Source organism: Squalius cephalus (assembly GCF_949319135.1).
Source record: "Squalius cephalus genome assembly, chromosome: 10".
In the NCBI taxonomy this organism is placed as follows: Eukaryota; Metazoa; Chordata; class Actinopteri; order Cypriniformes; family Leuciscidae; genus Squalius; species Squalius cephalus.
This window is the reverse complement of record NC_137131.1, coordinates 7,366,607-7,381,974: the sequence shown is the minus strand read 5'-3', so window position 1 is coordinate 7,381,974 and position 15,368 is coordinate 7,366,607. Positions and strand designations below refer to the sequence as shown.

At 36.6% G+C, this 15,368-nt stretch overlaps 1 protein-coding gene across 2 annotated transcripts; it reads left to right on the top strand.

Annotated features, from left to right (window-relative positions):
- Positions 1-58: 58 nt before the first annotated feature.
- stau1 (staufen double-stranded RNA binding protein 1) lies at positions 59-14,588 on the top strand. Of its 2 annotated transcripts, none has more exons than XM_079883787.1 (15): positions 59-252; positions 2,140-2,424; positions 4,055-4,176; positions 4,259-4,439; positions 6,842-6,992; positions 7,134-7,305; positions 8,121-8,216; positions 8,296-8,508; positions 9,750-9,893; positions 10,320-10,466; positions 11,203-11,278; positions 11,417-11,739; positions 11,820-11,942; positions 13,441-13,520; positions 13,673-14,588. In XM_079883787.1, exons 2-15 carry the CDS (start codon positions 2,235-2,237, stop codon positions 13,758-13,760), a joined length of 2,106 nt encoding a protein of 701 aa, XP_079739913.1. In that variant the 5' UTR covers positions 59-252; positions 2,140-2,234; the 3' UTR covers positions 13,761-14,588. The 2 variants fall into 2 exon arrangements, with proteins under 2 accessions (XP_079739913.1, XP_079739912.1); XM_079883786.1 differs by having other exon boundaries at positions 80-252; positions 11,414-11,739.
- The last annotated feature ends 780 nt before the right edge of the window (positions 14,589-15,368 follow it).

Here is a 15,368-nt window from a genome sequence, read left to right as displayed (position 1 = left end):
ATGGAATTTCCTTTTCTCATAATTTTAACCCCTCAAATAACTGGCGTGATGTCATTTCCTGGCAGGGGCGGAAAATATCGGGCTATTCTCTTTAGTGTTTGCCCTGTCTACACTCACCCTCTCTACCTCTTTCCCCGTTTTTTCATACTAAACCAGTCCAGAACCCCTTAAAAAAAGACGAAACCGAACTGACACTGCGCTTTAACATCGTAACTCATGGAGTAAATCACAACCGGGGAGAAATAAACTGAGGTGAGCTTTATTCAGCAGGAGCCTGCTGAGATGCGCGAGCTGCTAGTGTGTTAGCTCGAGCCATTCATATCAATGGATCTTCTCGCATATTGCCATAGCTGCTTTTCACTAAAATTCACATAGAATATTATGTAAACAGGGCTGATTTGGTAATGTCATGCTTGGTATAAATGTGTATAGTGGGTGTTTGTGTATATCGCTGGCTTCGATACTTTGCTTTGCAGGGGTAGGAGGAGTCTTGACAGCTGATATTTATTTTCAGTTTATGCGGTAGTTTTAAAAAAATCAAATATGTTAAAATTCAGTAGACTTTGCATACTGAAGTGTAGCAGGAGAGTATATTGTGCATACTAATTATATTTAAGCTGTGCTAATGTTAATTTATGAAATATCAGTTTAATTTTAAGTGACTGCCTGACTACTGTGTTAATGGATGTGTTAACCCCTACTGTTATATTGTCAACTTTTTTGCATATGTCTTTTGTTCTTGTTATTGAGTAGGCTTCCAGGAATTGTCAACGAATAAGAGCTCGTTGCCATGTCACTGTAAAATTCTGTGATCAAAACTTTGCTGGAAAACCTGTTCTATGGTCTTCTAAATGCATTTTGCACTCTGATTGATAGTTCATACTTTTTTAGCAAGTGTGCTAAAAATGCCCACCTTCAGATTGCAGTACCGTCCTTTAATGATTTTTATGGAGTAAATGTAAGAATAACTCTTATATTTTGTTTGGAATATTTAAAGATGAACATTTACTGGACTAAAGCAACTTCATGTTAAAATGTAAGCTCCAAATATGATATAACAGGCTTTTCAGGGACATTTAATTGTATATCTGTCAATCATCATTGTATTGCACTACATTAGCCTATAGGTTTTGCCCACCAAAATCTAAGGGTTTAAAATAAAACATGATATTTGGAGATACAGAGTGACAACTATATGTGTAGGCTATGCATTTTATGTAAGTAGTCTGTTATAAAAAATCTCTAATAAAAATGTATTTACACTATAGGCTATTAGAGTTTTCATATTACTTTTTGTCCATATAAATAACTGCAACTGCACCAAATTACATATTTTTTTCTCCTCTGAATATTTCTGAGGTGTTTTTTCCTCCTCCCTGAGTATGAGCTCCATATTCTCACTATATGAGCTATAAAGGCCTTATGTATTAAATATGATACAAAACATAAAACACATATGCAAACTTTTTAAAATATTTTTTTATCTAAAGGATCAATAAACTGTTAAAAAAAATTAGATCTTTCTTAAATCCTTCTTTAAAATCTTCTGCTAATAATTCAGCTTGAATAATTTAACTTGGACTCTTTTAAAACTTTTGTAGATCATTGTGTTGCTACGTTTAAATCTGTATACGCTGTTGGAACACCAATCGCCATTCAAAACCTTGACAACAGTTATGGCAACACTGGAATATTAAAATTAGTCTTCTTTACTTTTAAACAAAACAGTATCACATCAATAGTGGCAGTGCAAAGAAGTGAACAAGAACGATTCATTCACTTAACAAATTGTTCATAAACACTGATTTCTTCACAGATTTTTCACTACTAATATAGATATAGGCTACACTGCCAAGACAGTATCGTGATGTATGTATGCGTAAAGATGCAGCTTTTCATTTACTTTGTCATCCTAAAATCTAAGCTTACCAAATACTTTATGAACATTACTCTTTTGCTTTAGCACTAATATTTCATTTTTTTTTGGAAATGCAAATGTAGATTGATCTTTTGGTTGATTACGCATAACATGTCTATGATAACGAATTTTGATCCTTTTCATTTTTCCACTCTGCAGGTAGAGCTTTGCAGTCCTTCATTCTACAAACCCACTTATCTCATTCTCTCTCTTTCACATAGGCTACAACCCTTCTTTAATAAAGTTCTCTTCGTACCTCACGGCAAAGTCTATACCTGGTCATTCAATCAACCCATCTTCCTACCAGCCAATCAGAATGTCACAGCTTCAGTTCCAGACGCCTGTCAACACTGCACCCAGTGCCGCCCCTTTACAGCTGGCCCCGCCCCAACCTGGGTTCAGCATTCCCTGTGCCACTGCTCCCTTACCCTCAGAGAGTGCCAGTCACCCTTTACGAAACTCCGCCCTGCCTTCTGCATCCGCCACGCCCTTCTGCAACCCCACAGGTTGGTGATAAAGTGCTTGGTACTTTTTTAGACAAAAGGCATCGTTTTTTGGCTTTTAGCAAGAATATGTTAGCCTTACTGTCATTGCTCCAAAATTCGAATTTAGTAGATATAAGCATTCAAAACTTTGTCTCTCACTTCTGCCAATATGAATCAAGGATTTTGATTACATCACTCTTCTCGTCAGATTTCCTGTCCAATCAAATGCTCTTTAGAATCTACATTGTCCTGCCCCCAAATAGACGCTGAATCTGGGGCTAAAATTCGGTCACTTGTTTACACATTTTCTATTTTCTACATTTACTATTTTCTACACTATGGAACAATTCAGACAATGTAAATATGCTTTCCATTGGGGCGAATGAAGTCTGGTTTCGCGTTATTGTCACGTGAACCACTGCTCTGGTCCAGAGACACAATAGCACAGTGCAGATCATATGCGCGATTCGGCCATAGAGAATCGGCGCATACCAGTAAACGTATCGGACCCATTTGAATTCTACACAGAATTCTATATTTTAAAGCTATATGGAGATATATTAAAATATATAGAAGGAAACTGCGGCTTTGCCGAGCTCAATGGCTCTGGCCCAGCTGTGATATTAACTAAACGCTATTGGTTATTTCTAAAAAGGGGCGGAAATGTTCAATATGTCCCACCTTGTCGTCATATTTCAGAGAAAATTATATCAACACATTGAATAATGCTGCGTGTTTCAAGGCACTTCAGTGGGCCTTTAACTGTTAGGACTTGAAAACTTGAACATTTGAATTCTTCAGCTATGCCCAGGCCCACATGGGAATCTCAAACTTTTTTGTAAAGATTACTTTTAATAACATATTTCGCATCCACAACAATGGTTTGAAATTGTCTATTTAAACATGTTGAAAAACTACAGTTCAATAGTTTGGGGTCGTTATGGTTATTAAAATAAATTAATAATAAGTTAATACTTTTATTCAGCTAGGATTCATAAAATTGATCAAATGTGAAAGTAGAAGGGTCCCCGGAGGTCAAGGCAACGAGTTGATTGAAAGTTGATTCAGGGTAACCAGTGGCCCGGTTCTCTGGAGGGCCGGGTTGGCTGGGACAATAACCCCGGGCTTAAGTGTGGGCCCCCCAGGTTCGCCTGGTGAAAAGGTGTAACATTTATAATGTCACAAAAAAATTCTGTTTTAAAATAAATGCTGCTCTTTAAAACTCTTACTATTAACCCAAAATATTATGCAGCACAACTGTTTTCAGCATTGATAATAAGAAATGTTTCTTGAGCACCAAATCAGCATATTAGAATGATTTCTGAAGGATCATGTGACACTGAAGACACTGAAAATTAAGCTTTGTCAGGAATAAATTACATTCTAAAATATATTAATATAGTAAACGGTTATTTTAAATGTTATTATTTCACAATATTACTGTTTTTATTATATTTTTGAAACCTAAAATTATTTCTTTTAAAAACATTAAAACATCTTGCCACCGACCCCAAACTTATGAATAGTGTATTTTTCAGGCTTTTTTAATGCACATGCAAAAACATCAGTACATGGTTTTACCCTGATAACAAAATTATTTTCTTGGATTGGTTGAGTTTTAAAATGTTTTCTTTTTGATTTATTGATTTAGTATCTAACATGGCAAACCCTAAAGAGAAGACCCCAATGTGCTTGATAAACGAGTTAGCCCGTTACAATAAGATCCAACCTGAATACAAGCTACTCAGTGAACAAGGACCAGCCCACTCCAAGGTAAGACTTTACTATATACACAAACACACAAAACTATCTCTTCCCACCTGTCTGAATTTTCTGATGGTGTCTGTTGGGTCAGATTTTCTCAGTGCGGTTATCTCTGGGGGATCAGCACTGGGATGCAGAGGGGACCAGTATCAAAAAAGCCCAGCACTCAGCAGCATCATGTGCCCTTGCCGAAACTACTCTCCCCAAACCCAGTCACAGAAGCCCCCGCCACCCTGGCAAGAACCCAGATGGGATCTACAAGGGCTCAGAGTGTACGTCCAAATTTTTATTTTAAATTTTCTTTATCTTCTCAAAAGGACTAGTACTACGGAGCCCTGCACATGAAATGTGGTCAAAAATATATGTATATATATATTGTGGCCACGAATTAAGAACTCGTTTAAGTAAGTTGTGTGCACAATATAATAATTCATTCCCTCATTTTAAAGGGATAGTGAAAATTCTGTCATTAATTACTCACCCTCATGTTGTTCCAAACCCGTAAGACTTTCGTTTATATTCGGAACACAAATGAAGATCTTTTTGATGAAATCTGAGAGCTTTCTGTCCCTCCATTGACAGCTACACAACAACCACTTTGACGCTTCAGTTCATAAAGGGATCATAAAACTAATCCATATTAATTGAGTGGTTTAGTCCAAATTTTCTGAAGAGACACAATTGCTTTATATGATGAGCAAATTTAATTTAGGCTTCTATTCACATAAACATTCATCAACTCACACATCAGTTGTGGTAAACAGAAGCTCAAGCATGTTCGCTTGACGTGCGAGAACCAATGAGGTTCATTCTCGTGTTACACGGCACGTTTGAGCTTCCGCAAGAACCAATGAGGTTTGTTCTCGCGCGCCAAACAAGTTCGGTTGAGCTTCTGTTTATGTTCGCTAATCAATATAAAGCGAACAAAGTCTCTTCAGAAAATTTGAACTAAAACTAAACTAGGTTCGTTTTACAAACTTTTTGAAGCGTTGCGTAGCTGTCATTGGAGGGACAGAAAGCTCTCAGATTTCATTAAAAAGAATCTTCATTTGTGTTTCAAAGATGAACAAAAGTTTTATGGGTTTGGAACAACATGAGGGTGAGTAATTAATGACAGAATTTTAATTTTTGTTTGAACTAACACTTTAAGTAAATCGTGCAAACTATATAATTTGTTCCCTCGTTTTAACTAAATCGTGCGCATTATGTAATAATTTGTCCCCTCGATTTAGAAAATTGTGGCCACGGTGTACTAATTCGTTCCCTCATTTTGATTAAACTAAAACAAGGGAATTAACTATGACCTCGATTTAGTAAAACAAGGGAAGGAATTATTATATTGTGCACATGATTTAGTAAAACGAGAGAATGAATTAATATATCATGCACACACTTTACTTAAAACGAGGCAACGAATTGGTAAAAGGGGCTGACGCATTAGTAAGGCGTGGTAATGAATTGTTAATTTGTGGCCACGATATTGTTTTCCTGCATGTCATGTGCAGGGCTCCGTAGAGTATCACCCAAAAGTGAAAATTCTCTCATCTTCACATTGCCGAAACCTGCATGAATTGGGCTGTCGAGCTCCAAAAAGGCAAACAGTATCGTAAAAGGAATCCATATGATTTGCTTTGCTTTAGCAGGCTCTGTGTTCTGCAGAGTTTAGCTCCAACCTTAATCAAACACACCTGAACCATCTAACCAATTTAGGATTACTTGAAAATTACTGGCAGGTGTGTTGGAGCAGGGCTCTCCAGGAGAAGGGTTTGCTACAACTGCTTTAGAGACTTCAAATGTACAGTCACATGAACTATTTTCATACATGGTGAGTAGATGATCTTTGATTTTTAATTTTTGGGTGAACTATTCCTTTAAAATTCCAAATAAATGTCTACTTTGTTTCCACTTATTTTAACCTTGAATGTATCTGTTGGAGTTAATCTGTCTTTGAAGTAATGTATTGTTTAATGTATTTTTATTGTTATTTATTTATCATTAAATTGATCAAAAGTGACAGTAAAGATATTTAAAATGTTTCGAAAGATTTATGCTGTCCTTCTGCACTTTATATTCATCAAAGAATCCTGAAAAAAAGCATCACAGTTTCCACAAAAATTTTAAGTAGCACTATTTTTAACACTGATAATAATAATAAATGTTTCTTAAGCACCAAATCATCATATTAGAATGATTTCTGAAGGATCATGATAATGGCTGTGAAAATTCCCAGGACAAATTACATTATTATTATTATTATTATTATTTTAAATATTATCCCAAATTACAGTTCAAATGCTTGGGATCAGTAGGGATTTTTTTTTAAATTGATCAAAAGTGACAGTAAAGACATTTATAAGGTTACAAAAGATTTCTATTACAAATAAATGCTTTTATTCTGAACTTCTTATTCACCAAAAAATATTAAGCAGCACTACTGTTTTCAACTTTGATAATAATAAGAAATCAGCATATTAGAATCATTAATGTAATGCTCATGTACAGGCTGCTGGAAATTCAGCCTTGCCATCAGAGGAAAAATTACATTTTAAAATTGTAAAAATATTTCACAATATTGCTGCTTTCACAGTAATAGAATAAACCCCATGTAGGTCGAGCCCCATGAATGTTAGCAGTGCAAGCAGCTGTTTGACATGCATCTCTCTCTCTCATGCAGATAACGTAACCCACACTGTGGAGCTTAATGCACTTTGTATGAAGTTGGGCAAGAAGCCCATCTATAAGCCTATAGATGCCTACCATGGGATGAGACCAGCATTCAACTACAACATCAGAGCACCTGGCCCTTATGCACGCTCCATGCAGCAGTATGCACTCTCTATTTAAATATTTTGCCTTTGCTTATTGAATGATGTAAAATAGAAATGTTGGCTAAGATAGCCAGTGATTAATCTTATGTTTTGGCAGAAAAAGATAATATTATACTATTTCCCTTTTCTTTTGATCAGTTATTACTACCCATTTCCTCCTGTGGGGCCAGTACTGTATCATATGGAGCTGTCTATCGGTGGACAACAGTTCCACGGCAAGGGCCGCACGCGTCAAGCAGCCAAACATGATGCTGCGGCCAAAGCTATCAAATACCTGCAGAAAGAGCCAATAATGCAGCAACTGTCTGAGGTGAGTTCATATTTATAACATGATGAATTGGCTGATAGTAACGCCGGGTACACACTACGCGATTTTAGCCCCGATTTTCACTCGCCAACAGTTTTTGTCAAATCGCAGACGTATACCCAAAATCAGAGGCAAATCTTGACAGTCACGTAGTTTGTATGATCAAAAACGCGTCGCCGATGCCTGTGAGATATTTAGCATGTTAAATGTCTGGACTTGTCTGCAACTCAGAGTCATGTAGTGTGAAATGTGTTTTGACTGGAAATTACATTGGTGATGACCTACAGCCAATGAGAGAGCAGGATTCAAGTCAAGGGAAAGTTCAGGGGTATGAGTCATAGACCTGCAACAAAAACATCAGCATGCATGGCTTCTCTCCTTTATAATATTCTTTTTTTTCACTGTAAATTGGTGCACAGACAACTTGGGTCACATGCTTCTTACATGCATCATTTTAACAAGAAGAAATCCTGTCTCATGCATGATCTTACATTTATTTCCTGTATCAATTCTAGTGTTTGTTTGGGAGCGGAACGTAGACCAGACAGAGCTATCAGCGAGTAACATCTGACCCCCCCCTAACATGTCACCAATCTGTCATGTAATGTGCACACAACAGCAACTAAATGGTACTCCAGACAGTCGTGTAGTGCGAGAAGAACAGCGATCCAACAACTTTGAAAATCGTGCTGTGTGTACCTAGCATTAGTCATTCTTCAAAAAGGGCTGCTTTCAATTCTTGAACCTAGTAAATACAAGCAAAATGCAATTATATGATCTATTTAGTTAAATTGGGAATAACAATCTCTGTCATGTAGATGAAAGAAGAGCCAGTACAAGAAAACCTTAACAAATCCGAGATCAGCCAAGTGTTCGAGATTGCACTGAAGCGCAACTTGCCTGTGAATTTCGAGGTATGTCATGATCCCATCATGCATAGGCTACCAAACCACAAATTGTTCACTTTTCTTTAATTCTCCTCACTGTATACAGGTGCTAAAAGAGGCTGGGCCTCCTCACATGAAGAGCTTCATGGTGAGGGTTACTGTGGGCGAGTATTCAGGGGAGGGGGATGGCAAAAGCAAGAAGATCGCCAAGAAGCTAGCTGCCATCGCTGTGCTGGAGGAGCTTCGCGGACTGCCTCAACTACCGGTCACAGACAAAATACCACTACGCATTAAAAAGAAAAGCAAGTCCATTATTAAGGTAGATGAGGACTTATACTTTGATGGGTTAATTTGATGGCTAGAGTGCTGTTCTGTTCAAAAACTAAAAAAAAACTGAATTGATTTGTAATAGTTTGGCCTATTAAAATGTTAAACATTAATGTAATTATTAAAGTACCAAGTTAGAGTGTTCTTTCTAGTTATAGACCAGTACATCAGCCTGGGAACTTAAATTCTTTTTTATCGATTATATTTAATTCAGAGAGCATTTATTTGGCCAGTGACTGCATGTGCCTGATTGGCCAATTAGCTAAAGTGGTTTCAAAATGTACCAACTGCCTTAATGGATAAATCTTGTATACAAATATTCTTTAGTGATTTTGTTATACTACTGTTGAAAAATTTGGGGTCAATAAGATTTTTTTAAATGTTTTTGAAAGAAGTCTTTTATGCTCACCAAAGCTGCATTCATTTAAAGATACAGTAAAACTGTATTTTGATGAATATTTTGAAATATTACAATTTTAAATAATTTTTCTATTTGTAATGTATTCCTTTCAGCAGTCCATTACTATAACATTTCTTATTATTATCAATGTTGAAAACAGTTATACTGCTTAAATATTTTTGTACAAATCGTGACATTTTTTTTTTTTCTAGGATTCTTTAATTACCTGTAAATACCAACAAACAGCATTTATTTGAAATAGAAATCGTTAACATTAAAGGGTTAGTTCACCCAAAGATGAAAATTGTCATTACCCTCATGTCGTTCCAAACCCGTATGACCTTCGTTCATCTTCGGAACACAAATTAAGATATTTTTGGTGAAATCCGATGGGTTTGGAATGATATGAGGGTGTGTGAGTGAGTAATGACAGCATTTTCATTTTTGGGTGAACTAACCCTTTAAAATTGTCACTTTTGATCAATTCATTGTTGCTGCCAAATTGAGTATTAATTTCTTTAAACTTTAAACATTGACCCAAACTGACCCAAAACTTTTGAACAGGTGTACATATATGGGTGAATTCCTTTGTTTAAATATACAAATTTGACAATGTAGCTGAAATATCCCTAACTTAATTGATATTGTCTCAAATCAGGAAACGAGTGATGATACCAATGCAGACACTGGCTGTCATTCAATGTGCTTTTTCAGGCCTTTTATTGAATGAATTAAATTATTGGCCCTTTCATCATATTCTCATTAATCTAAATGTATTGATCAAGTGTGTCAATATGTATCTCTTTCTTAATGAATCTTGCACCCGCTCTCAGCTGCAGACCAGTCCCGAGTATGGTCAGGGCATGAACCCCATCAGCAGACTGGCTCAAATCCAGCAGGCTAAGAAAGAAAAAGAGCCAGAGTACGCGTTAGTGACGGAGAGAGGTCTGCCTCGACGCCGGGAGTTTGTCATGCAGGTACTCATCAGAGAGAAGATTCTGTTCTCTGACGTTTTTATAATAGTTCAGTGCACATTTTGTGTGAAGGCCATGTTCTTCTGGCCATCATTTTCATATACAACCTGCTTGTCAGAAATGTTCCCGGAAAAGTAATGTGCCCCTGTATCGCTTTCTGCTTTTTCTCTCATACTGAGTTACTCTGTATGGAGATGGTTTCTTAAAATGTTCATGCATTGTATACCCTGAAGAAGGCTCTTAAGCTGAAATGCGTTGGCATTTCTTAGTTTATTAAAGTTCCCCTTACCACTAGTGTTGCTGGATTCCCTTTTTGCACTTTTTATGTTGTCTGCTTTCATGCACCTTGTGAGCTGATAAAGTCGTTCCAGATCTAGCCTTACTAGTACTTACTGTTTTTTTTTTTTTTTTTTTTTTTTTCTCACTCAGGTGTCAATTGCGGGTCAGAATGCAGAGGGAATGGGTCCTAGTAAAAAAGTGGCCAAACGAAATGCAGCCGAGAAGATGCTGGAGCTTCTGGGCTTCAAAGTGCCTCAGCCACAACCATCCAAACCGGCATTGAAAACAGATGAGAAAGTGAGTGTCTGCTTATTAACAGCATTTACTTTGTATCAAAAACATGGTGAAAGTAGTTTCAGGGGTTTTCAAACTGGGGTCCTGTGCCTGAAGGGACTGAAATTTTTTTTTAATTTTATTTTTAAGGCTGTCAAAGTTAAGATTTGATGTTTAATCTAATGGGTTTTTTTTTTTACTACATTCATCAAAGTTTACATTACTATTTCATTCTTTGTAAATACTGGTCAGAGATCATTACTTTTACTTTTTAATTTTATTCACATAAGTAGTTCTTAACGGTGAGCAAACAAAACAAATCTGGATATAATTTTGTGTAAAAAGTAAAAACTAAAAGGTAAATATTTGCCAGATAAAACATGATCTGGAATAAAAAAGAACAAAAATATTTATTTTACAACAATATAAAAGCCAAGTATTTCATTTGGAAAATAATAATTTACATTTGTTTTTATAATATGATGCCTAATTTTATCACCCAGCTGAAATTTTTGAATACAGGGAAAATTTTTGCTGCTATATATGTGGAAGGGGGTCATCATCATATTTGGGTCTCCTTGGCATCAAACATTTTGACAACCCCTGAATTTATCCAGAAAATGATTATTTGCTCATTTTCATCTTGTTCCAATCCTGCATAGCTTTCTTTCCACCATGGAGCATAAACAGAAACGTATGAGTGCCAAGTGTTAGTGTAAAAGGTTATAGAGTACTTTTATTTTCATTTGTCTTTATAAAGGCACCTGCTAAGAAACCTGGAGATGGACGAAAAGTGACCTTCTTTGAACCGGGATCTGTGGACAAGACTGGTCTTGGTATGTGTTGTCCAGTCATTTGTCATATTCAGCTGCTATCATCAATATAGATGTGGTCATATGCACATGGTCCTTGTATCATTGTTCATTTTAGTGAATATTATTGCTTGCGATTGACACTTGCGTTTCTCAAAGCAGTCAACAAGGAGGAAGATTTCCGAATTCCTTTCCTCAGCCATCAGCAGCTTCCTGCTGGCATTTTACCTATGGTGCCTGAGGTGGCACAGGCGGTGGGTGCCAACCAGGGACCCCATGCAAAAGACTACGGTCGCACAGCTGCCCCCAACCCAGCCATGGCCACAGTAACTGCCATGATTGCCAATGAGCTGCTGTACGCTGGCACTTCCCCGACCGCTGAAGGTATACTAAAGACCAAAAACAGCTTGGCACACAGACCCCACGGACCCCTTACCAGACCATCCGAACAACTCAGCTACCTGGCCACTGTACAGGGATTACAGGTATTGAATATAATGACAACACACTTATCCTCCCCAATGATGTCGCTCAACCAGTCTATTTTTTTTTTTTTTTGTCACAGGTTGAATATAAAGACTTTCCCAAAAATAACAAGAATGAGTTTGTGTCTCTGATCAACTGCTCCTCTCAGCCCCCTCTCATCAGCCACGGCATTGGCAAGGATGTGGAGTCCTGCCATGACATGGTAAATAGTTTTTTAATCTTTTTTTTATTAATTGATACATTCAGCAAAGAGACATTACACTGATCAAAAGTGGAAGTTAAGGGTACGTTAACGTAATGATGTACTAAAAACAGAAAAGTTTATTGACTACAGACGACAACATTGTCAAAGCGATCCCCGTTCAAACGGACCCGCGACAAAAAGACTAAAAACGCTGCCAGACCAGTAGTTGGCGATGTCACTTTGTAAAGAAACACTGCGCACCTATAGACTGAACACTTAATACGCATGCGCATTACGTCACCATTTTCACAAATTCGCATTTTTGTAGTTTACACAGAGACGATTAACGGTATTGTTTTCAAAAACATGCACTTTGAAACCCCGTTTTCAAACGTTTGTTTTTTCAGGCCCTCAGAATGCTGTTGTCGTGTAAATGAATGACCAAAATGCATGAAAAGTTTTTAGTTGTAAACTCTTTGGTAAACGGCCCCTTAGACATATGGTGGCACATTTACTAAACGGCAAATTAGCGTGAGCGCAATTCCAAAAAAGTGCAGATGGGGGTGGAAAGTTCTGCGTGTGATCTACTGACAATGTGCACATTAAAGAACACAGATGCAGCTGGATCATTTCCATAATGACCAACGCATTCTACCAAGAGCTTGGTAATCGATATGTTCGGATGACATCTTCTGGCATTCCAAATAAATGAACAGGAGTCTGTTCTCTGCAATACTTCTCCAACTATCCCATGTCAAGCCTAAAATGGGTTAAGACATGCTTTTTTGGGCATTAAATAATTGCACCAGTAAATTGATTACTGCAAACATTAATTAATCATGTTGCATGGTTCATTTTAATCTGCTCCCATAAATGTTGCCTCTGACAGTAAAAACTCCTACAAATGTTTATGCAGTAAGGTCAGCTGCAAAAATAACTGTCCACGCCTTTTCACTGCTAATTTTATCTTTGGTAAATAAAATGCCAAAAAAGGATTTGCGCTAGGTCTGACCCTAATAATGTTACAAAAGATTTCTATTTCCAATAAATGCTCTTTTGTACTTTCTATTCATTGAAGAATCCTGAAATAAACAAAAAAATGTATTACGATTTCCACAAAATATTAAGCAGCACAACTGTTTTTAACATTGATAATAATAAAGAAATCCTACTTGGGCACCAAATTATCATATTAAATTTACTTCTAAAGGATCATGTGACATTGAAAACTGGAGTAATGGCTGCTGAAAACTCTGCTTTGCCTTCACAGGAAAAATTCAATTTTAAAACATTAAAATATATAAACCGTTCATTTAAAATCGCAGTAATATTTCACAATATTACTATTTTTAACTGTATTTTTGATCAAATAAATGCAGCCTTGGTGAGCATCAAATACTTCTTTCCAAAACATTTAAAAGTATTTTTATCTTGGTGGTGTACTTTAAATATTACTGTGGAAGATTTATCTCTACTTGTATCTTGCTTACTGCAATGCCTCTTTCTCTCTGGACAGGCTGCTTTGAACATCCTGAAGCTCCTGTCAGAACTTGACCAGCAGTCCAATGAGCGCACAGCTAATGGACCAATGTCAGGGTCAGTATTGTATGGCCTTATTAATTTTACATGAACATGAACTAGTTGTATTGATATTGGCATGCATTCACAGTAATGTTCTTTGTAGATGCCTTCCAGAGTGATTTGAACACAGTTTTTAGAATTCTTCTGACCCGTCTCCCCCTCCACAGGTGCAACAAACAGGACCTAGAGGGCAGTGCATTATTAAAACCGGCTAACACAAGCACCATCGGAAAGACTCTGGATGGCACAGTGTAGAATTGACCATTTGATTGGTCGCTTTATTTGCGAAACACTACAGAAAAATCAGAAGCAGAGTTTTGATTGGCTGCTCAAAAAGGCCTTTGAGTGATTCTGAATTTATCTTGGATTTAAATTCATTTAAAGTATTCAAAACTTGCAGTTGAACAAGATTGAGAGATGTTGATGTTTAATGTGCACATGCGGTGAAACATTTTTAAACGCTAAGGCTTTGGAAAAGTCGCCTCATCATATCCAGTGAAGTGGTGGTTTTGTTTTTGTTGTTAAATTGTAAAATGATAATTGTGAAGTTTGACGATTAGATTGGCTTTTCTTCATTGTTCAAAGGAAGTCATGTATTCTGTGTCATAATTTTATTTTATTGCTTTTATTTTTCTGTTTTTTTTTTTGTTTTTTAAACGTTGTATTATAGGAACCCATCGAGTTGGGTTGTATTAGCGCTGTTGTGAAGTGCAGTATAAAACCCCGTTGAAGGATATGATGAAGCTCTCAAACACATCTCTGCTGTGGCGGTTTTTCTTCAGTGCTTTTTGAGTTACGATGACGACCATAACACTCTCAAAAAAAAAAGTCATCTACATTTTCATGTAGGTCTGGGAAAATGTTATTGTGACTTCAGTGTAGAGCGTGTGGTGGTGTTTTTTGTTTTGTGTGTGTGTGTGAGAGTGAGTGAGTGAATGTATGTATAAAGCACGATATTGTTCAGTCATGTCAGTTAAACATGCATTCTCCTATCAGTGTTGACCCCACCCACTCTCTGCCAGTTGCATCCTGTTTTCCTCATGGAATACGAGTAAAAATGATGTGCCTCTTGCACAAAAAAAACTGTGTGTGTGTTCTGTAAATGCTACAATTGGGGATCTCATGGTCATGGAATACCTGTAAAAATCAGTTAATTTTAAAATTTAGATTTAAAGGCCTAAAAAAGGTATCTGAAGAATATCTAGAAAAGCTATATTTTATATTAGGAATCTATCTATTTTATTTATTTACTTTGCTTAAACCTTTCAGCTGTGCTGCCATTCTGGATTGCAGAAAAATAGGACACGGAAGGAAGTTCAACACTCTTACTTGAGCAATAAAAAACTAAACAAAAATTAAACACGTGATGTTTAATTAGTCATTTTTGCTTATTAGTATAGTTGAATTGGATCAGCGAAGGCCAGCGGCAAAGACAATGGTTAATAAAGTGAGATTAAATACATAAAGTATATTTGGGTAATTTAACATTAAATTGCAGGTTTGCATAATATTCTGTTTGCATTTCACTGTTCATATTCATTTTTAGGAACACTGAATCTGTTTATGAGCAAGTGAGAAAAGTAGATGCATGGATCACATTTAGTCTAGAACAATATGTTCACACAGCGCACACAACACTTCACTTACTCATGAATTCTCTCAACATGGGGACAGGAGAGGTGTCAGTCAATAAATGGGAAAACAAGTTCATTTTTCAAATAAGTTACACGTTACATTATTTTAAAAAATAAGATTGAAAAATGAATGCGCTACTTTACTAGTTACTTGAAAAAAGTAATCTGATTACAGAACTCGCGTTACCCCAAACATTGAGAGTGAGTGTGTGAAAATAGTTTTTTTTTT

Coding starts and splice junctions, on each gene's coding strand:
- stau1 (XM_079883786.1), top strand. CDS start 2,235: ATGTCACAGCTTCAGTTCCAGACGCCTGTCAACACTGCACCCAGTGCC. Junction 4,440..6,841: donor GATCTACAAGGGCTCAGAGT/GTACGTCCAAAT, acceptor TCTCTCATGCAG/ATAACGTAACCCACACTGTG. Junction 13,521..13,672: donor GCTAATGGACCAATGTCAGG/GTCAGTATTGTA, acceptor CCCCCTCCACAG/GTGCAACAAACAGGACCTAG.